Below are 23,537 nucleotides of genomic sequence, written 5' to 3' on the forward strand. Positions count from 1 at the left end.
AGATGACTTTACGATCATTATCCCATTCACTACCTCTCTCTCGGAAGCTACTCCTAAAAGCAACAGAAGTACTAAATTTTATGGAGCAATGGATGATTGAATTCAGACTAAAGCTTAATTCAGAAAAAACAAATTTTTTTGTAGCGTCGCCACACCCGCTTGATACTAAAACATCAATAATCTTAGCTATCCTATTCAATCTACTATGAAGGTATTGGGAGTAACATTGGACCAGAGCCTGACCATGGAAGACCAGGTGGATTCCTTGGTTAGAAAGAGTTTTCACACCCTCTGGAAGCTTCGGTCCATTAGAGCATACTTTGATGCTTCATCATTTAGAATTCTGGTACAATCCCTTATACTGAGCCAACTTGATTACTGTAACATCGCCTACTTGGCAATTTCCCAGAAGAATATGCGGCGATTGCAACTGGTACAAAATGCGGCAGTCAGGCTACTTTGTGGGTTGAAGAAGTTCGATCATGTAACACCTTCCTATTGACTTCTACACTGGCTACCGATGGAAGCGCGTGTGAAGTTCAAGTTTGGATGTTTTTGCTTTAAGGTACTATACGGTTTAACTCCTAAATATATAACTGACCTTTTCTCTTTCACAACCAACAAAAATAAGAGAAGCTCACATCTGAATTTTGTTTCCCCACCGGTTAGAGGATGTAAATTTAAAAGTCATCATCAACATCTCTTCTCACATCAAGCAGCATTATGAAGTAAAGATCTGGAACAACTGCTTATGCATACTACTTATGGGGAATTTAGACAACACCTAAAAACTTATCTGTTCTTGAAGTATTTAGGTAACTGACCTATACAATCTTAGTCCACAACAACTGATCCCCAGAATTGTTAATCACTAACCCTTAACTTTGTTAAATCTACTCAATCTGTAACATCTTTTAATTATTGTAAACCGCATAGAACTTCACGGTCCTGCGGTATATAAACTGTTATTGTTATTATTATTATATCTAAACAGATGTGTTCTCTGCATATCATTAATCAGATACTGATTTTAAGCAAAACAGCCATTTCAATGCAAAGGATACGATGTCATTCCCAATTCAAGAGAGTACATCAGGCTCTTGAATAAATCCTCAGGAAGCTGTGGAATTTTTTCTGGAAAAATCTCACAGATGAAGGTGATAAGTTTGTAGTACTGATTGCACAATGATGGGAACTATTAACAGAACATGAAAAGCAAAGAGATTATCTAAAATATCATGCAATACACGTTGCTCTAATCTCAGCTCCTATATTTTACACCACAATCGCTGAAGTATAAGAACCAATGTGACCAATAAATAGATCTGAAGAAATGTAGCAATGTTAACCCTGGAAGCAGATTTTCTTAAACCAGAGGTTCTTAACCCAGTCAGGCAGGTTTACAGGAGACAGATTTGCATACAATAGAGGTAGCACATACAAATTCCTTAAGCATAGTCATTGAGTATCTTGAAAACCTGACTGGCTAGGTGTGTGCTGTAGGACAGCCTGACTAGTCTTGTGTTGCCTATACTGCCAGAACAAAACCAAGCCAGTATGGATTATCACAGAGCACTATGAACCTGGAACCAGCACTCAGAATGTGAAGAAACAAAAACTTACAGCCAGATTCTCTTTGCTCCAACACCATGGTAAAAATACCGTGGTGGGAGCAATTTTTGTTTTACTGGCGATTCTCAGAATAGCATGCAAATTATACGCATGCTGTTTGTGCAGAGAATTGCAGGTATAGGGGGGGAAAATTGTGCACGGTGATTGCGCAGAAGAGCAATCGATAGCACTGCTCCTCCTCCCTGCCTGCAAAAGAGTTGTGCTTATAACTCCCACCCCCCATCCCCGACATCGAGGTACTTTTTTTTTTTTTTAAAGATTGGCAGGAGGGATGCTCCCCCAAACCTTCACCACACCAAGCCCCCAATTTGAAACCCTGGTGGTCTAGTGGGTCATCCCCCTTCAACTCCCCATTCGTTTTTAGACGATCAGCAGGAAAGATGCTCACTCCCTCGTACCAGCATGGGGGAGTCCCTGACCCTGTGGCAGGAGGGTGTGGACATCCTTCTTGCTGATCTTCCACATGAGATTTGGGGGGGACCATTGACGGGGGCGGAAATGGAATGGGTGGGAGCACTAGACCACCAGGCTTGTTTATGGGATCTGCAGGAAGGGAGGGAATCGGGGCCATTTCAGTGGTGGGTCTGAGCTAATTTATTTTCTTGTCAGTGCCTGCACCTAAACTGGAAGCCATCTCTCTGACATCGCAATATCCGAGGGAAAGCTTCCAGATGAGGCATGGGACGTGCGTGGAGCTGCTGCCCATGGCTTTGTGCACTATGGCAGTAAGGAAGAGGGGAGCCAGCCTGAAGATAATACTGGGGGCAGCATAAAATGTCCAGGCAGGAGCACAGCATGGAGGCAACACAGCATGTGTATAATGAAAAAAAACCCTGCTCTTTGAGACCTCACTGCTTAAATAGTATCCTAGGCTAGATTTCCACTGCCCTATTTTCTAACCTGATTTTTTACATGGTGGATAAATCATATATCACAATCATTAATTTAATTTTTAATCACATTGTTACATAATGTTCCATCCACAAAATGAAGCATTAACTGATTTAGGCAAAATTGTCTGATTCAGTGTGTCTGATAGAGCTTTTGTTAAAATTGCCTCCTTTTCCCTGTAAACGGTTATAGGTAAGGTAGAAGTATAGCTAGTCATGTACTATTTGTCTTTAATTAGAGAAAGAGAAATCTAGTAAAAAAAAGAAACATGGAGGGAGGGAGACAACAAAGGTAAAGGGAATGATTTGATTTTCAATTTAGTGATTGAATTGTGTCAATTTTGAGAATTTTCATCTGCTGTCTATATTTTGTACTGCTCATGAAGAAATGCATTTTTTCTTTTTCTCTGGGGTTGTACTGCATACAGAGTCTTGAATCTTATGGTTTCATTTGAATATATTAGTAATTTTAGTTTGTGGTCCTGTATTTGCATAGGGGTAATTTGTTCTGGTAGGAATGAATGTTGAGAAGCATACAGTAATGTAATGTAATGTAATTTATTTCTTATATACCGCTACATCCGTTAGGTTCTAAGCGGTTTACAGAAAATATACATTAAGATTAGAAATAAGAAAGGTACTTGAAAAATTCCCTTACTGTCCCGAAGGCTCACAATCTAACTAAAGTACCTGGAGGGTAATAGAGAAGTGAAAAGCAGAGTTAGAGGAAAAATAAAAATACAGTGTGCTTTGTGTAGTTTAATTTTGTGGTTAATCATTATATTGTGTGTGTATATATGAAAAATGAATGGAAAAAATAGTGTTACAATTAGTACTGTTATGGGGGTGGAGATTGGGTGGGGTCTGGCCTATAACTTAGCCCACTGTTCTTCAACCGCTGGTCTGCGGACCAGTGCCGGTCCACAAAAAAATTATTTTATTTCCTCCAGTCCATAGGTGTAAAAAGGTTGAAGAACACTGAACATAAGAACATAAGAATTGCCGCTGCTGGGTCAGATCAGTGGTCCATCGTGCCCAGCAGTCTGCTCATACGGCAGCCCCCAGGTCAAAGACCAGTGCTCTAAAAGAGTCCAGCTTCACCTGCGCACTAGAGCGCATTCTTCCCACTTTCCTAGTATGGTTGACAAATGCTTAGAAGAGGGCATATATTCACAAACAATTTCTGCAATTGCTCTTACTCCTCTACCCAAAGCAATGGGACTGGATTTAACCAAAGCTGAAAACTTTAGGCCAGTGGCTAGTATACCTTGGCCTGCCAAACTGTTAGAATTCTGTGTTAATATACAACTAGCAGACTTTTTATACCTGACAGATTTTATCATCCTCAACATGGTTTCAGACTGATACATAGTACAGAATCCTTATTGTTAGAACTACATCAAAAGTGAAATCTTATCTCAGTAAAGGTAATCAGTCAGTTTTATTGCAGTTTGATATTTCAGCTGCATTTGATGCAGTCAACCATTCTCTATCACTTCTAAAACTGAGTGAATTAGGCTTCAATGGTGTAGTACTGAAATGGTTCACAGAATTCTTAAGAAACAGAATGTATGAAGAGAAAGGGAATTAATAAATCCCAAAATTGGAATGCCTTCTGTGGCGTGCCACAAGGTTCCCCACTGACCCATTCCCTGTTTTAACGTATACTTAAGAGCCTTAGATAAAAAAGTTTCCTCTTTTCAAGTCCACACATTCTCTTATGCAGATGATACCTTTCTTCTCTGTCCAGCCAAAGAGTCCTTCAACAATATCTAATGAGGATTATTAAAGATCTGAGTGTATGGACACAGAAGAACTTCCTTAAAGTTCTATAGTTTGGTGACTATAACTCACTACCATGCACAGACCTGGTGTTGACCACAGATGAGAAACTGAAGATCAAGAAAACAAAAAATTCTAGACATTATTCTGGATTCTTATCTAACCTTTAGAGAACATATCAACTCTTTGGTCAATAATTATTTCTTCAGAATAAGACAATTATTTATTTATTTATTCATTCATTTAATTTTCTACACCGTTCTCCCAGGAGAGCTTAGAATGGTTTACATGAGTTTATTCAGGTACTCAAGCATTTTTCCCCATCTGTCCTGGTGGGCTCACAATCTATCTAATGTACCTGGGGCAATGGGGGGATTAAGTGACTTACCCAGTGTCACAAGGAGCAGCATGGGTTTGAACCCACAACCCCAGAGTGCTGAGGTTATTGCTTTAACCACTATGCCACACTCTCCCCTCTCAATAGGATTACTTTGTACTGAAAGTGGTGCACTCCCATTCCAAAGAAGATATTTTTTGTGGGCTGGGAAGATGGAAACATGTGCGTAGACTTCTCTCAGATCTAGAAAGCAAAGCCAGTTCTTCTCTAACTGTGGCAAACAGAGTTCCCAACGACACCATGTGGAACTTCTCCTTCACCAAGTATTTGTTTAAAGCATGGAGGTCCAAATTAGGACCGAGACCTCTGGTCGTTTTTGGAATGAGAATATACTTTGAGTAGAACCCTCGGCCCCTCTCCTGCATAGATGCTTGATCTATGGCACTGAGCTGAGAATATTGGGCAAGTCAACCTCCTATGGGGAGAGTCTGCGGTAAAGGTTGGGAAATTCTGGCAACACTCTAGTATTAAGTCAAAAAGACTGCTGTTTGGGTTGAGGCTGTGGCCGAGTCTACTGCTATCTGGGTTGCCTCTGATTTGAAGAACAAGTAGATGTGGAAGGCTGGCTATACATCCAGTTGGCATAATAAGTGTAACATCTAAAGATAGTAGAATATCTGTTTAGTGCTCTAGACTAGGTTGACTTAGAAGATGACCTGATGGTCATGCAATCAGTATGTCTTTTGATCTTTTGAGTTGCTTTTTATGTGCGGTTTCCAAAAAGATCATCTCCTATACAGGGTATGTTGGAGAGTTGATCTTGAACACTGATTTCAGGGTCTAAAATTCTCATTTTGTCTATGCATGGCAATAGTCTCTCATACCTTGGCAGTCTCTATGTCAAAAGCATCAAAAGTGGAACACACCATGTACTTTCTAGTCCCTAAGATGTTGGTAATCATTCAAATGTTCTGATTGTATATACTGATCAAAAGATGACTTTTTTGGATGAATGATTTCATATAAAATGTCATATAGAAGTTGTAGTTTAATATTCTATTAGCGAGCATGGAGCCTTAGAATACTGTGTCCAAATTTATCTTTTGTTCTGCCTTCTCTGCCTGGTGGAGTGCTTGCATAAGATCTGAACTATTAGCTTATTTTAAGACAAATTCCACAACTAAGGACTGGTGTTGCAACTGTGGTTTCTCAAAGCCTGGACACGAATGGATTCTGTAGAGAGAACCCAATTTTCGTGGCGCTACTGGGACAGAAAATGGAGCTTCACAGTTTTTGAATAAGGCATATTTTGAAAGATTGTGTAAAGGTACCTTTATACAGTCCTTAGGCCACTTTTTGTAGTCAAAAGCATCCATGAGCTCTGCTCAAGGCTCTGATTCAGATTCCATATTAACTGGAAGTGCCTGCACCATTTGTCTGATAATTTTGCAAAAGACATACTTTCTGGAGGCGATCTTTGTCGAAGAGGTGGAGGAGATGGATCAGAATGAATCCCGTAGGACTCATCTGAAGACAAGTCAGGGTAGTTGCTAGAAGAGCATGGTGACAGGACTGAGTCATACTCCTCAATGTCAGCCCTTATAGATGTGGAGCATCGAGCAGAGCATCAACAAACTGCACTCCCAACAAGATGGATATCTCCTCGACTTAGATACTTGATGTTGTGGTGCTGGAGACTGATGGCCCAATGGAGTTTGAGGGCGATGTTCGGATTGCGCTGAGGCTGGGTGCGTTGAACCAGGTTTTTGCATCGAGTGTGACTACAGCAACCCAGTTAGTTCCTTCTGCAACAGCTTTTTGAGAAGATCCTGCAGCAATGGCACCAGTACTGATATTTGAGGAGTAGTGGCTCGTGGCCAGCAGGGGGTGATGGTTATGGGACGGTAATGGAATGGATGTCAGAACATGATAAGTGCAGTATTTTTGTGGAGTTTTTCTACAAAAGCGCCTGTTTTTCGTATGATTCTGGGTAATTCTAGTTAGATACAAACATCTGTGTCAGTTAGGGACATGCCCAATAGAAGCGTACGAAAAACGGGTGAATAAAAATCTGAATAATATGTAACTAAAGCCAGAAAAACACACTATAGATTAATATAAGGGAAAGAATGGTGTTTTTTTAATGTATTTTGCTGTTGGGTCAGATCAGAAGGAAACCAAAGGAATCCATTTTGAGTTCTCTGTCTTGGCTATATCTGCTCATTTTGAGGAATCCATTTTGTGTGTCCAGGTCTTTGTTCTCAGCATCGTGGTGTTAATTAATACCACATGTGCTGTAGACTGGCTAGGAAGATAACGTGTCCTAAACTAAGATATATATATATATATACACTCTTATGATCACAGTTATAGTTCAAATAGAATTATTCTTCATTAACTTTGATTTTTAAACTCTTGTTGATTATTATATAAATTATTTGTGAAGTGCTCAGACCAAGAAACCCATAAAATAGTGATGTCACTACAATGAGGTTTTCAAGGGGACCATCATTGCCTTCACAAGTCCCCGGCCCTCCCTATACCTATCTGGTTGATGTACCCAACAATTTATGGGTTTCTTGGTCTGAGCACTTCACAAATAATTTATATAATAATCAACAAGAGTTTAAAAATCAAAGTTAATGAAGAATAATTCTATTTGAACTATAGCTGTGATCATAAGAGTATATAGTTATAAGTGTCACAGATTACTGAGTAAATTATCTCTCTATTTAGTAGCTAAACTAAGATATAAAATGCATTAAGTATGAATGGCCGAGTTATGAATGAATGGGGGCCCCTGGAGTGATTTGTGTATGACTGTGTGTTGAACAAAGGAATGAGTTTTGAAAAAACATATTTATATATCTTTGCAACCTAAAGAAATCCTAAAGCAACATCTGGGAGTAATTAAGTCAGAGACTCCTGCTCTTTGTGTGTGAGACTGTCAGTTTAGGAGGAGAGGGGGAGACCAGCCCCTCCTCCTCCAGGCTAAGGCTATGTAATGTGAACCTGTCAATTTAGGAAGAGGTTGAGAACTTCTCAGCACCATGTTAATAATTGTAGATTCTCTTGAATATGTTATAATGTTATAATGTTAATTCAGAAATCAAAAGTAATTTTCTAAAACTGTCTAACTTTGAAACATGGAGGAATTTTTCCTTGTCTAACTTTTAAGACCACCCATGTTATTTTATTGGTTGTCAACCTGATGATGTCACAATAAGCCAAAAGTATATAATAGAATGAAATGAGATAGTAAGATGAGCTCGTTATGAGAAGGCCAGCATTTGGCAACTATAACGATCTCCCATTAGCGCAACTGTTAAGCAATTATGCTTGATTCTTTTGATCTCATAATGGAAAAATAGAAACAATAACTCAATAAATCTTAATTAAATTTTAAAACCTTGCGCTGGTGTCATTTTGCATGGATTATTATTTTTCAAACCTAAGCTTTCAAGAGGCGTCGATGTCCCTTGCTCATATTGGCAAGGATAAAATAAGCATAGTCTGCCATCAGGTGCTGAAGCATTGGAGACCTCGATGTCAAGGCACGCTTCAGAGGAGACACCAATTGTAATTATAGCAATCTTACATCGGTGTTTAGATACTTGGAGTGCATTGATGGTGATGATATCTGGGACGATGCTGATGCCAGTTCAAAGGGAGGAAAGATGTTATGCTTTTTAGCCTGTTATTGAGAAAGATATGGGGAAAGCCACTGCTTGCCCTGGATCGGTATGATGGAATGTTACTACTCTCTGGATTTTTGCCAGGTATTGGTGACCTGGATTGGCCACCGTAAGGTCGGGCTACTGGGCTTGATGGACCATTGGTCTGACCCAGTAAGGCTATTCTTTTGTTCTTATGAAGTTCCCCCGATGTAGGTGTTGTCGAAGCCATCAGTACCAGTATCAATGCCAGTGTCGATTGATGTTGATGATCAGCATGAGTCTCCAGCCATAGTCAATGCAGTTGAAGCTGATCCAAAAAAATTTTCAGACTGCAATTTCCAGGCATTAGGTGACCTCTTCTGTAACTTAGAGCAGAGCGGGCAAGAAGTATTCCAATATTGAGGACTTAGACACTGGATACACCAGTTATGTGGATCCTTGCTTAAAATGGTCCTGTGACATTGAGTGCACCACTTGAAGTAACTAGGCACTTTGGACATGGAAGGAAAAACCGCCGACATGAGGTCAAAGAACTCAATAGTCTGGAGAGATCGAGTAGTTAGTAAATCAAAAACGAGTTGACGCTCCCAACCTGAGAAAAGGCTGAAAAGTGCCTATAGGCCCAAAACAAAAATAAGTAATAAAAAAAACAGACACATATGACAAAAATGCTGGGAAGGCACAAAATATACACACAAAGTACACGCACTTAGAGAAACTAAGAACAGCTTCTCTGCTCCATGGAGAACTAAGAACTGATGGTCCTGTGAGGCGGTGTCAGGCGAGAAGGCACTTGCGCATGCAGTCTTAAGGTTTTTAAAGTGCCAGTACTCTTTTGCACTGTCTGTACCGGGCTCCGTGGATGACATCACCCACATGCTGTTTTCCAGGGTTAGCCCTGTGTACTCACTGCACTGATGACTCAGGATAAAAACTTTTGAGAAGGGAGAGAAACAGGATATAGGAAGACTATATCTGCTATCAGCTTAGCAGAGAGACTTCATTGGTTCTTTGCCATTAACTGTTTCACTCTCTTCACACAGTTCCTTAACCAATGATGTATGACAGACTGTCTCTGTACTACTTTTCCCAGCAAAACATTAAGCTGCCTGACTTTTCTGAATGTTGACACTGATAAAGGCTCACCAGTTAAGCTAGAACTGCTACAGAGGATAAAACCAGTCATGCAGTAGCAGCATTTCTTGGACCAAACAGCTGACTTCACGGACTGTAAGACTGCCTTGCTTCTTTGTTTGCTGTTTGGGTTAGTTCAGTGGTTGGCAACCACAGTCTTAGAGGGCCACAACTCAGTTGGGTTTTCAAGATTTCCATGATGAATATGCATGTGATTTATTTGCAAATAATGAAAGCAGTATATGCAGATCAATTATGCATGCTCATGAAAATCTTAAAAACCCAACTGAGCATTTGTAAAGTGCTCACTTGTTCACTCATTAGCATAAAAATCCTCCATCATATTTCTAAATCTGATCTTTAATCAACTCTACACAAATTTTGAGAATCTGTGAATTATATCATTTTCTATTCAAAGCAAGGAACTTAGCTGTTCTTAATCACAACTATCAGTCCACATAATGAAAATAGAATGTGTAATTTCAAATATGACTTTCATCTGTAAGCTTTGTAAATACCTACACAGAAATCTTCTAAATTATTTTACATTCACACTTTTGTTCCTTACCTTTAGTAGATCTTGTGACATCAGGGGCAGAACTATATTTACTCCATATAAAACTACATCTGCAGCAGAGACCGATCTGCTTGTTGCCTGCCCAGGTTCATGTCCTCTGAATACTTCATCTACAGGAGAGAAAAATACATATATTTGAAAAGTCCACAAAATAGCAATCAGGATCTCCTGCATTGGACTCAGGAGTGGATTGAAGACCTAAGGTTCAGCATACCATCCCTATTGCACTGGAATAACTATTACTTGGGATTTTGGAATGTTATTGCTATTGTTGCGAGATCCTCTATACCAGTGGTATTCAATCCTGTCTTCAGGGACCACCTGGCCAGTCGGGTTTTCAGGATATCCACAATGAATATGGATGACAGAGGCTTTGAAAACCCGACTGGCCAGCTGCTCCCTGAGGACTGGGTTGAATACCACTGCTCTATACAACAGGACTTGTTGCATTGAACCAATCTACTAAGCCTGAGTGAGTCTCAAGTTACCTCTGGTAAGTACAGAGCAAGGAAGGGCAGGAAAAAGTGAATTTAAGGTTTGTTCTCCTTCAAGTTTTTTTTTTCTTGAGTCAGTAGGTCATGCTCTGTCCCTGGCTCTATTCAAATCCAAGCTAATATTTGTGTACAATACTGTGTATGTCTAGTAGTGCTATAGAAATAATAGAAGTAGTTATTTCCCTTTTTCTAGTGGGAAGTGAAGCAGAGCAGAGCTTGTTGCATGACTATGATCTCAGTACCTTTTGTCCCTAGACACAGGGGTGAATAGAGAAGGAACTCTTAGCCTATACATAGATGGCACGGGAGTGTATGCAGTGGGATGGATACTAAGGATATGGGAAAAAGGGAGTGGAAGGTATTAGATAAGAGGCAAGACAGATACTGATGAAGGGGGAAGAGCAGGGAGCAGATAGGGTAGAAAGGAGAAAAATGGAGGGTTGGCAGGGGTAAGGTATAAAAATTGTAGTAGAAAGGATAGCTAAAGGAGGCACTAGAATGCTGGATGACGTACAAGTAGATGTGGTAGAACAGGTAGGAGGAAAAAGTGTAGGAGGAAAAAGGAGTGAAAACGTTGGTGAAGGAGTTAAAGGATGTGAGAAAAGCAGGCAACAAAGATGGCAGCAGCACTGGGCCACAGATTTTACATATACAGGCTATTTGAATTTGCCTCACAGAGTGTTATATTTCTTATATATTGATCTACCCTGTATGTGTCATAATTAGATTGTAAGCTCTTTTGAGCAGGAACCATCTCTTGCATGTTTAATATATAGCACTGCGTGCATCTGGTAGCACTATAGAAATAATAAATAGCAGTAGTAGTTACCAAATGTACCTACTGTACCTGTATCACTGAAGTCTATAAATTCTTTTGATAGAAGATTGGTAAGAAGTTCCATAATAAGAAGAAGATCTTGATACTGATCTTCTTCTGCTGTGACATCTATTCGCTTCCGTCCTAGGTTATTCTTAGAATAGACCTGGAGAAGAGTCAGGCAGGCCTCATACAGATTCATGGCTTTTGACTTCAAAACAAAAAATGGGGAGGGTGGGTAAATGCAGTATACAGCAAAAAAAACCACAACTGACTGAAAAACATTATAGAAGATCATAGAATTCTCAAGACTATTTATAATTAGGTAAACAGGCTGTCTAAAAACTGTCTGCCCTGTATACAGATAAAAATATGCACATGGACCACCGATATGCATACTTTACCCATAGGGAAAAGTGGGCAAGCTCAAGGATGGGGTGGGATCAGGTCAGTGGACCACCGATATGCATACTTTACCCATAGGGAAAAGTGGGCAAGCTCAAGGATGGGGTGGGATCAGGTCAGTGGAGACAACAAGGAACAGTTTTTTATGTTTCAAAATGCACCTTTTTTCTAAGGAAAATGTATCTGTAAAACAAGCAGGTGCAAATATCAGCAGGTACTTTTACCCTTGACAGGTTTCCAAAGGAAAGGTGTTATGTGTACTTTTCCTTTTGACTAGTGCAGTGTGAATGGGGAAAAATACCTGCAGATTCTACAGCTACCCCAAATGAATTTACCCTCAGAAATTCTTAGTTTTACTGTATGACAAGAGTACCTAGCTTCAGACCTTTAATTGTAAGCTGACAGCAGGTGGCGAATAAAGGGGCACATGTAAAAGTAGAATTAAGGTATACAAATATTACAGTACTATATGCATGTGCTACTGGATACATTTTGTCAGTGTTTCTGTAATCCAAAAGGGCAAGCAGAACTTTCAAGGTTTTAGGAAATAAAATAGGTATATAGAAAGGGAAGGGATTATTTTTAGCAACCAGAATCTCCTCAATACAAATCTTGATTGTGATAAAACAAGTTAAATTGATCAAGAGACTACCTACATTTATGAAACAGTTCAATAGGGGCTTTTAAAATTTGGCTCACATGCAACAAATATTTTAAAACAAAGATTTCATTTATTTTTTCTTTTATTTATTTATTTTTAAATCTGACACTGTACATCTCATCCTCCAAGTCCAAATTCGTGGCCATTGAGAGACAGAAATCTGCTGCTTTATCTCAATGCTCCAAATTTCTCTAAGACTAATTTTTGGTTTTTTATTCAAGAATTCCGATATTAATTTATACCACTGGGCTGCCTGATGTCCTAGGAAATCTGTCTGGAAGCACAGGACCTGCAGGCTATATTTTTTCTTTTATTAAGCAGGTAGGTAGAACTGCACTGATTTCAGGATACATTAAGGAAGCAAAATAACATGGAGGAACCAAAGTGAGATGCCAAAATTAAGTGGGTAGTGTGCCAATTCTATAATAGCACTAAATGAAGAGGAAGATATGTAAGTATTTCAGAGACCTGGTGGAAGGAGGACAACCAATGGGTTACTGTGTTACCATAGTACATTATATCGCAATTATAGGGTAGATTAAATTGGAGGGGAGTGGCATTATATGTAAGAATTGAGAAATGAAACAAAAATTCTGCAGGAAACAGATAGCAATGTGGAATTCTTATTTGTATGGATTGAAATTTCATATGTGAACATGAGAATACTGGTAGGGATATACTTTGAAGCTGATGTTTTGAGTAATAATAATTTTATTTCTTATATACCGCTATACCAGAAGTTCAAAGCGGTTTACAACAGAAGATACAACTGAAGATATATTTAGTCAGAGATAGAGATACAAGGTAAAACGTTCGGTCAGAAGTACATAGAGCATTCGGTCAGAAGTACAAAAGCATTCATTCTGAAATACAATAATGGTTGAAAGAGTTCATCAGATAGCTCTGAGGATTGAAAGTTATTACAGTGGCATGATTAAGGTGTGAACAGATGTTGGGAATTGATGATGGGATAGGATCGAACATGTTTTGAAGATGAGATAGGTAAGACATGCTTTGAGATTTAGAACTTGTTAAACAGACGTGTCTTCAGTAGTTTTCTAAAGTTAGCGTAAGAGATGGCCTCTAGTATGGGTTTTCCAAGCCATGTGTTCAGTTTAGCTACCTGGAATGATAACATTCTGTCAAAGAACTTCTTGTATTGGCATGATTTCAGAGAGGGATAATTGAATAGATTTATTCTGTGGGTGCTCTTGTTGGTACAGTTTAGAGTGAACCGAGAGGCAAGGTAAGCTGGTAGCATCCTGAAAATGGCTTTGTAGCTAATGCAGGCAAACTTAAAGAGAACTCTAGATTCCACAGGCAACCAGTGGAGTTTTTGGAAGCAAGGGGTAATGTGTTCCCATTTTTTTTAAATCGAAGATTAGACGGACCGCAGTGTTCTGGATTAGACCTATTTTCTGCAGCCTAGTACTGTACAGCATGAATAACTGTGGCATTTGTTTGGCCATTTTTGGGTCTTTCTCCAGTTTTTGGGTTGTGGAGGTTTGTTTGTTTTTTTTGCTTTTGAGGATATTGTTTTTTTAAAATACAATGATTGTTATCAGTTTCATCTTATGGCTAAGATCTATCAAAGATCCAAAGTACATCAAAAAACTTAATATCAATGGTAATTTTTTTTTTCATTGGCTCTGCACTCTAAGATTTTGGGAGATCTAAACTAAACCTTAAGTTTATATACCGCATCATCTCCACAGAAGTGGAGCTCGACACGGTTTACAGGAATTAATAAAGAAAGGAATTCCAATGGAAAGAAGAAGGACTTGGTAAAAAGGAAGGAAAGAGGGGACTTAGTATAATGGAGAGGGAGGGAGTAGTTACATTTTGGAGAAAAGCCAAGTTTTCAAATGTTTTCTGAAGCGTTGGAGGGAGGTCGAACTCCGAAGATGGGCAGTAAAGCTGTTCCACAGCTTGGTGATCCTGAAGAGGAAATGGACAATTTACTAATTATACCAATGGTAAAGAAATCATTTCATACTCTTAAGAAATTGAGAAAAATATTTTTAACAGCCCTTCTGAGACATGTAGAATCTTTGTTCACCTGCTCATTCTGTCAAGGCTCGATTATTGCAATCTCACCTTTGCTGTTTGTTCTTTTTTTTAACTGTTTATTAGTAAGGCTAGGTCACCGACTACTCTTTCGCAAAGAGTTGTTATATACTTGTCTCCTTGTATCTCCTTCCCCATTTTGTACCAGAAGGACAGACAGTTTAGGGTGGTGGGTATGGTTCTGAAAGATTTTGTAAGGGGGCCAACATCCATGTCCTCTCCATACAGCGTTTTTAGGTTGTTGTAGTAATGCCACACTTACAGGTATTGTAAATATTGTGTGGCTGGTAATTTCCATTGCTGCTGCAATTGTTGGATAGAGGAGAATTGTCTATCTCCCAGCTGTAAGATCATGTCGAGCATTGAGTTGTGGCTTTTGCTCCAATTCTAAAGGCACCTCCAGGGGTCCTAGGTGAAAATGTTGGATTCTGGTTAATGGTAATGGTGAAGCACATGCTGTTCTTATTTCCATCAGCCTTTACCATTTCCACGCTTATACTGGGTGCAAGAAAAGGAGGAGCCTTAGTGCTGCCCAGTCCACGGGGGTAAGCCATGAGAGAAGTTGGGGTAGAACAGTCTCTCAACAAATTCATAGGCAAGAATTTAGAGGAGCTGTTCAGTTCTTCAAAGATCCAGGGTATCAGGGCAATTATAAGGTAGGGTTGTACAGTCAAGTCTGGGAATTCAAGCCCTCCCCAAGCCTTTGGCATGGTAAGGCCATCAGAGCTGATGTGGGCTTTTTTATTTTTTAAAAAGAGTTCCATATAAAAGATCTTATTATATGAGGGGCCACTGCAAAGTTGTCTCACCAATCTTCTGTATTTCTTTGAAGGGGTGAATGAACATGTGGATAAAGGTGAGCCAGTTGATATTGTGTATTTGGATTTTCAAAAAACATTTGACAAAGTACCTCATGAAAGACTTCTGATGAAATCAGAGTTGTGGGATAGGAGGTAATGTCCTATTATAGATTAAGAACTGGTTGAAAGACAGAGTAGGTTTAAATGATCAATATTCTCAATGGAGAAGGGTAAATAGTAGGGTTCCTGGGACTGCTGCTTTTTAACATATTTAACAATGATTTAGAGATGGGAATAACTAGTGAGATAATTAAATACGTTGATGATAAAAAGTTGTTCAAAGTTGTTGAACCACAAGCGGATTGTGAAAAATTGCAAAAGGATCTTGTGAGACTGGGCGTCAAAGTGATAGATGATGATTAATGTGAACAAGTGCAAAGTGGGAAAGAGGAAGCCGAACTATAGTTACGTGATGCAGAGTTCCACATTAGAAGTCACTGCCCAGGAAAGGATCTTGGTATCATCGTTGAAGTATAAGTGGAATATAAGCTTTTTAAATATATAAATAAACTAATAAATAAATGTCACAAGAGTCTCCGTCAATTACAAACTTATTCATTGTCCAAAATAGATGGTTCCACTAGACTACATGTGTCAAACATGTGGCCGTTTTATGTGTCACACGGCAGTGCTCCCAAACTTTCCCTTCTCACAGCCCAGCATGTCTTCCCTCCCACCCAAGTCTGATGTCACCGTCACACTGAAAAATCTGCCAACTTCTGAAGCGATTCAACAATGTTGTTCGTGGCTTCCCTTCCTGCTTTCCATCTGCCGTGGACCACCCAGGTGGAAACAGGAAGTTGCATGTCATTAGAGACAGACCACAGCAGATGGAAAGCAGGAAGGGGAGCAATGGACGCTACTGAATCACTGCTGAGGATGGCAGATTTTTCAGCTTAACAGCGACATCGGACTGGTACGGGAGAAAACACATGCTGGGCTGTGAGGAGAGAGGGACCGGCATGGGAGGGAAGACATGCTGGGCTTTGAAGAGAGAGAGAGATAGATAGATAAAGGGAGAGAGGTTGGATCTGGGGTGGTGTGGAGGAAGAGGGAAAGAGATACTTGAAGGGAGAACTGTTGGGAAGAGAAAGGTAGAAATGGTGGACCTGGGGGGAGGGAGAGAGGCTTGCAGGAAGACAGGGGGAGAGATGGGATGGGGGGAAGTTGGGAAGAGAAAGGGAGAGAAGTTGGATCTGGGGATGGGAGGGAGGGAGAAATGTTAGGCTTGGGGTTGGAAGGGAGAGAGAGATGCATCTCTTTTTTTTCCTTCCATCTCATTGTTCAGCATCAAGGGGGGAGGAAGAACAACAACAACAGAAAAGAGAGGGAGCAAAATGTTGGATCAAGGGGAGAGAGGAGAAGATATGGGGTAATGGGGAAGAAATAGGAGGCTGGGAAAGGAGTGAGAAGGGAAATGGGAGAGCATTGTTTCTTCTACTACTTTTTTTTTTTTTTTTCTATCTGGTCTAATATGCTTTTATTCAACGTTTCCAGGCTGCGGATACATTCTTTGAAGTTGTGGGTACAGTCCTCTTATGTGATTCTATCTTCTGCCTGCTGAATTCTATTTGCCTGATGTTCAAAAGTTTCTTTAAGATCCTTGACAGCCGTGTGGATTTTTGATAACTTGTCCATCACAGCTGACAGGTTTCTAGTGAGTTTGTTGCTTCGTGCAAGGTAAAGATCGGGCCTATGGACTCTTCGACCATCTTGCCTTCCTGCACTTTGTGCTCATCTCATGTTCCCTTTGGTTGTTTTTGAGACATAACCCACAAGAACACCATACAAAATTGTATCTCCTACTAGCAGGAGCATTCTTCCACTTAAGTAGATGTGGGTAATCGCTGAAGACACACTTCGGAGGTAATTTAATAAGATTTTTGTGTGAGGTGCCCTGGAGCTGGTGTGAGGGATGTACTCAGTCTAAGATAATCATGTGATCTCCCTGCTGCTTGTTCTAAGGTCCTGCTCAATTGGCTACCAATTTATATATAAAACAGCAGTTAGGCTGATTTTTGGTTAACATAAGTTTGTACTGGTTAAAAGTTTTTAGACTAAGTTGCATTGGTTGCCTGTTATAGCCAGGGATGCAGTTTAAACAATGCAGTACTGTTTTCAAAATCCTAGATGAGGAAGTCCCTTTCTACATAATTAATTGAACATTATTTCATTTCCCTAACCAAATTTCTCTTGCATTTTCCATCAATAAATAAAGTCAAATCGATTAAACATCTTTCCTCATCTATATCATACTAGATAGGAAATATATGGAAATCACTACCTCATTCGCTAAGATCTTGCAGTCAATACCACAAATTTCAGGAAAAAATTAAAGTGCTTTTTTTGTAAATTTGGTTTATCAGATTATGACTCAATGAAATAATTTTCAGGTGTAAGAACTCTGAATATAAAAAGATTAGGTTCTTACCTTGCTAATATGTTTTCTAGTAGATAGGTGTGTCATTCTGGACAGACGGGTAATTTCACTGTAGTCGCGAGACCTGCAGAAGGAATCCATTCCAAATTTTTTCTGAATCCTTCCTACTTTACAGAGGGCTCTGCTGCCTCCTACAGTTTAGTCCAAAAGCAGGCCAGCACAGTAGGAGAACAGGAGCAACAAGACAATTCCTGCTCTGAAATTATAACCTATATGTTAGACACTGAACAGTTCAAACAGCAATACAAATTTGCCAAACAAACAGTAATAGAGCTGAAATAATACCCCAAAGTGACCTAGCAAGCACACAACTACTGTTTACACTTGTAAGGTCTGACTGACATCCAACCTACAGGTTTGGATAAGAACAATCCAAGCGAGATAGTAGGCAGGCACAGGACATGACTGACAAGGCGGGGGTCCCGAATGACACACATCTACAAGAAAAGATATTAGCAAGGTAAGAATCTAATCTTTTTTTTTAGTGCAATAGGTATGTCATTAATTTTATTTATTCAATTTTCTATACCGTTCTCCCAGGGGAGCTCAGAACGGTTCACATGAGTTTATTCAGGTACTCTAGCATTTTTCCCTGTCTGTCCCAGTGGGCTCACAATCTATCTAATGTACCTAAGGACGGATGGGACATACAAAAGCAGTCCCAGAAATCTAGGGCAGGAAAACTGTGCCAACTTGTAACACTGAGAACCCATAGGAAGAGACCTCCCTTGCTGCTGCATTCACTCTGTAAAACTTGACCAATAAAAATCCAAGCGTTTTAGTGCCAAAAATTGCTTTAAAAAAAGCACTAAAAAACCCCGGCTACTTTAGAATTTTAGAGGTGGGGGGAACACAAAGGAACATGCAGAAACCATTGTATTTCACATTTAGAGACCCCCCTCCCCCCGATTCACCTCATAGGTTGCAACAGCCATACTCAATGTGCTGCAGCCTGCCTCAGCTCAAACTAGCTGGATTAGGAAGAAGACAATCACTGCCTTAAAAAAAAGTATTCGTCAAGCACTGAATATTTAGGCTCCTAGTCAGACTGTTGTTTAATTGAGCATCTACCAAAATTGAGCAAAAATGCCAAAAATCAATGGGGTAGGCAAAATGCAGCTGGCACCCTGCAAGACACCGCTGAGCCTCCTATATAATCAAGAAGGGTATTACAACCAGAACAAAAGAAGTTATCCTGTCGTCGTATCGGGCGATGGTGCGCCCGCATCTGGAGTACTGCGTCCAATATTGGTCGCCGTACCTTAAGAAGGATATGGTGTTACTCGAGAGGGTTCAGAGGAGAGTGACACGTCTAATAAAAGGGATGGAAAACCTTTCATATGCTGAGAGTTTGGAGAAGCTGGGTCTCTTTTCCCTGGAGAAGAGGAGATATGATAGAGACTTACAAGATCATGAAGGGCATAGAGAGAGTGGAGAGGGACAGATTCTTCAAACTTTCGAAAAATAAAAGAACAAGAGGGCATTTGGAAAAGTTGAAAGGGGACAGATTCAAAACGAATGCTAGGAAGTTCTTCTTTACCCAACGTGTGGTGGACACCTGGAATGCGCTTCCAGAGGACGTAATAGGGCAGAGTACGGTACTGGGGTTTAAGAAAGGATTAGACAATTTCCTGCTGGAAAAGGGGATAGAGGGGTATAGATAGAGGATTACTGCACAGGTCCTGGACCTGTTGGGCCACCGCGTGAGTGGACTGCTGGGCACGATGGACCTCAGGTCTGACCCAACGGAGGCATTGCTTATGTTCTTATGTTCTATGGAAGCCAAACAGCCTGTGCTCAAACTCCTGCATGCAATAGGTGAGCCAGCTATGAAAGGAGAGCCCCAAGCTGCAAAAATTCTTATGCAGGCTGGCCAGCAGGTACCACAAGGCACTGACTTGTCAGTTGCAGACTGCAGTCTGCTTCTTCCCCACGCAGGCAGAGCTGAACCCTTGAACAGGGGAGCTCTGAGCACTGAAAACTGAAGAAAAACATCTAAAAAAGACTGAGTAAATTAAAGAAATAAGCAGAAAAGAAATACTCCTTCAGTCTTGTGTGCAGAAGGAAAATGCTGAAGAGGGGCAGCAGAGCCCTCTTTAAAGTAGGAGGGATTCAGAAAAATCCAGAGTGGATTCCTTCTGCAGGTCTTGCAACTACAGGGAAATTATCCCTCCGTTCAGAATGACACACCAATTGCAGTAGAAATACTGTTATTAACTGAGGTATTTTTTATTGTAATTCTCAAAAAAAAAAATGTAGCTGACCTCCTGCATACTGTAATCCACCCTGAATTGGTAAGGAAGAGACGAAATAGAAAATCTGGTATAAAATAACATTTTCATGAGTGTAGCTAATGGGAGCCTGAAAATGGACCTCCTTCCCCTCCTCTTTAATATTCTATTTGTGATTGATAAGATATTTTATTGGTGGTTTGGGCATGACCAATTATACTAATTTTAAAAGCGTTCTGCAAAACATTTTGGTGATTTTCTGCAGCCCTGTATTTGTTCAGATTGATTTCAGTTAATACTCCAATATTGACTGAATAAATGTCACATCAAGAAATGCCAGGGAGGTAAAGTTTAAAGATGAAGTAAATGATTGTTTCATTAAGCAGGAGGTTCAGGAATTGATAAGATGGGAAATTATTTTAGGTTTTCTCTTTAGCGGAACGTAGTACAATACTTGATGCATGAGTGGTTTTGAAACCACTTGGCAATAGTGCATAATATAATCAAATTTGGACCACAATATGCTAGCCAACATAAGCAACTATATATCTGACATCAAAATTCCTTTTGGGAGACTTGAGGTATAGCTGGACTCAATATCCATGCTGATCCCCCAAATCCAATTAACCTTCAGCATCTGTGACAATTATGTGGTCTCTGAACATTAAGGTGGAACATCTTGTTATCTTGGTTTATGCTATGACATTATAAAGGTTGCTTTATTGTAATGCAATCTATATCAGTGTGATTACAAAGGATTTGTAACTGCTTCAACTGATTCAAAATGCTGCAGAACTGAAGGGTTGTAAGCAATATGATCACATTGCACTAGAGAATGACGCAGGGGAAAAAAATTTGTCCCCAACCTCATCCCTTTGCCACCAGCTCAGTCCCCATCCCCCTGAGCTCAATCCCTGTCCCCCCCTATCAGCTATCTGATCCCATCCGCACAAGCCTAGAATAGTTATGATTTTATACTGAACTTAAAAATATTCTGCACAATTGTTATTTTATAAAACACAAATAATACAGAGCAAGGATCAACAAAGCCCGTCTCCCCTCCCCTTCACAAACATCCCCTCCACTATCGAGAAAACTGAATAAACCAGATTATTACAGAATGCTACACAGAAAAATCATGCTAACAGAATACTGCAGTCACACATGAGAGGAATAGTGTTAGGGCAGGGATCTCAAAGTCCCTCCTTGAGGGAGGGCCGCAGTCCAGTTGAGTTTTCAGGATTTCCCCAATGAATATGCATTGAAAGCAGTGCATGCACATAGATCTCATGCATATTCATTGGGGAAATCCTGAAAACCCAACTGGACTGCGGCCCTCAAGGAGGGACTTTGAGATCCCTGTGTTAGGGGGAGTGCAACTAGGGCAACTGCCCCCTGGTCAGAAAGAGCCTTAAACCAGTTGGAATCTAAAGAAGCACAGCCTGGGCTTTGCAGTCCCCAGTTATGTCCAACACCAGTTCTAGCAAGATACATATTTTAAATCTGATATATTCTAATCACTAAATAGAAAATAAAATTATTTTTTCTCCTCGTCATTTTATTCTTCAAATCATGTTTGTCTCAGGCACTAGTCTCTTGTTTTCTTTTGTCTTTTCTTGTCAAGGTCTCCTGACCATTTGACATTTCTTCTTTCTCCATACTCACCAATGCTCACCATCCATCTTCTACCTCTGTGCATGTATTGTTCCCCATTTTCAGCATTTCTCTTCTCTATGTCTCCTATATGTCCCTTTCTCATATTTCCCCTGTGCTCATCTCCCTGCCTTCATCATCTCACCATTCTATGATCCCCTCCCCTGTGTACAGGGAGTGGGGAAAGAGAGAGAGATACAGAGTCCATCTCTCCCATTCCCTCTATTGCTACATCCAACATTTTTTCCTCTCTCATACCCAGGATCATATGCAGCATTTTTCACCATTGCCCAACATTTATTCTTCTATCATTCCTCTGTAGCACCATGTCATACCTCGCCCTCAATCACTATGTCCAACATTTTCCCCCCCTTGCATCCCCTTCAATCTGCCCCTCTGTTCCCTCTCTACCACCATATCCAACATTTCTCCCTCTCATCCTTCTCTTCCCCATGTATCTCTACTTCACTCCTCTCTCTCTCTATGCCCAACAATTTTCCTCTTTCTTCCTTCCCCATGTGCACCATCTCTTTCTCTCTCACTCACACACTAATGCCCAACAATTCTCCATTTCTACTCCCTCCCACCCTCCCTCATGTCCCAATTTCATGCCCCCTCCCTTCCTTCTGTGTCCTCCACTCCCTGCCTTCCAGCCTTTATCCCAAATTCGTGCCCCTACCATGTCCCAACACTCTCCACCCCCTTTCATCCTTTGTTCCATGTTATCCCTTCTCTCCCTTACTTGTTCCTTTCAGGGCCGCCAGCTGGGCATGCCTCCCTCCACCGAAGCCAATCCAGAAGGCTTCCCTCCGATGTCAAAGCTGACGTCGGAGTGAAGCCTTCCAAATCAACTGAGGATCCCAGTTACCTCAACAGTCCTCCTTCCAGGTGGGCTGCTCCTTCCTGCCTTCAACCATATTTGTTTGCAGGGATGCGTGCAGCTATATCACTTATGCATGCCAAATAAAATTGTTTTCCAATCAGATGAAAATATTGGGGGGTTTATCATACCACAACACAGTCTGATGATCTCTAGCATTCCCTCAGACTAGAGCTGAATTTTTCCAGGCATTCACTTCATTTATTCTACTCAAATTCAAAGCACAGTACCATTTCTAATTACTTGGAAAGAACAATCTGTATAGATACCATAGTATTGTCAAGCACCAGTCAAGGGTTCACATTTGTACTTACTTCACCAAGATAGCATATCTGTTTATGTGCAACTTCAACAAACACCTCGATGATCAGATTAACAGTCTCTGGAGTATTTTTGTAAACCTCCATTAACCCAATACAATTGGTGAGAAAGTCCATGAGGAAGTTAAAGAGGATTGCTACATTGTCTATCTGCGTGGCCTCAGCAATGCCACAGAGTGCCTCTAGTGTGGCAGTGATCTCCTGCTTCACTTCTTCCTCCTGGCAGATTTGCTGGAAGTTCTCCTGGTTTATCACATTCAGAAAACGCTGCTGGAGAGGCTGAAGAACCTAAAAAACAAATCAGTTCTAAAAGTCACTTCAGACAGTACTTGTTCTCACTACAGCTTCAACAAGAAACCATAACTAGCCTTAGCAATAGACCTATTTTAATATTATACATTATGATTTTTTTTTGACTACTTTAAAAAATATTGAAGATTAGTACTAAAGAACCTGTACTACCACAATATTTCTGTACAATCCAGTTTGAAAAAGAAAATACAACTTTACAAATACCCTTTATACTTAAATCCTGATTTGTTTTGTGTTAATTTCATAAGTTATCTGTTTTATGATCTTCCATGCTACCTATTTTAAATACCAGCAAAATATAAATGATACCATATCATTATTATGAGACTTTTATAGCTGTTAAATGTTTATATTTCTGATACCGTTAT

At 40.1% G+C, this 23,537-nt stretch overlaps 1 protein-coding gene across 1 annotated transcript in view; it reads right to left on the reverse strand.

Moving 5' to 3' along the window:
- The window catches only part of XPO4 (exportin 4), a 237,878-nt gene that overhangs the window by 15,054 nt on the left and 199,287 nt on the right, over positions 1-23,537 (reverse strand). Inside the window, exons 17-20 of the mRNA XM_033949810.1 lie at positions 22,852-23,145; positions 11,371-11,551; positions 10,021-10,139; positions 1,065-1,195 (exon numbers count right to left, since the gene is read on the reverse strand). Coding sequence (XP_033805701.1) covers positions 1,065-1,195; positions 10,021-10,139; positions 11,371-11,551; positions 22,852-23,145 — 725 coding nt within the window. The remainder of the gene's footprint in view (positions 1-1,064; positions 1,196-10,020; positions 10,140-11,370; positions 11,552-22,851; positions 23,146-23,537) is intronic.

The sequence above is a fragment of the Geotrypetes seraphini genome, chromosome 6 (assembly GCF_902459505.1).
Source record: "Geotrypetes seraphini chromosome 6, aGeoSer1.1, whole genome shotgun sequence".
Lineage (NCBI taxonomy): Eukaryota > Metazoa > Chordata > Amphibia > Gymnophiona > Dermophiidae > Geotrypetes > Geotrypetes seraphini.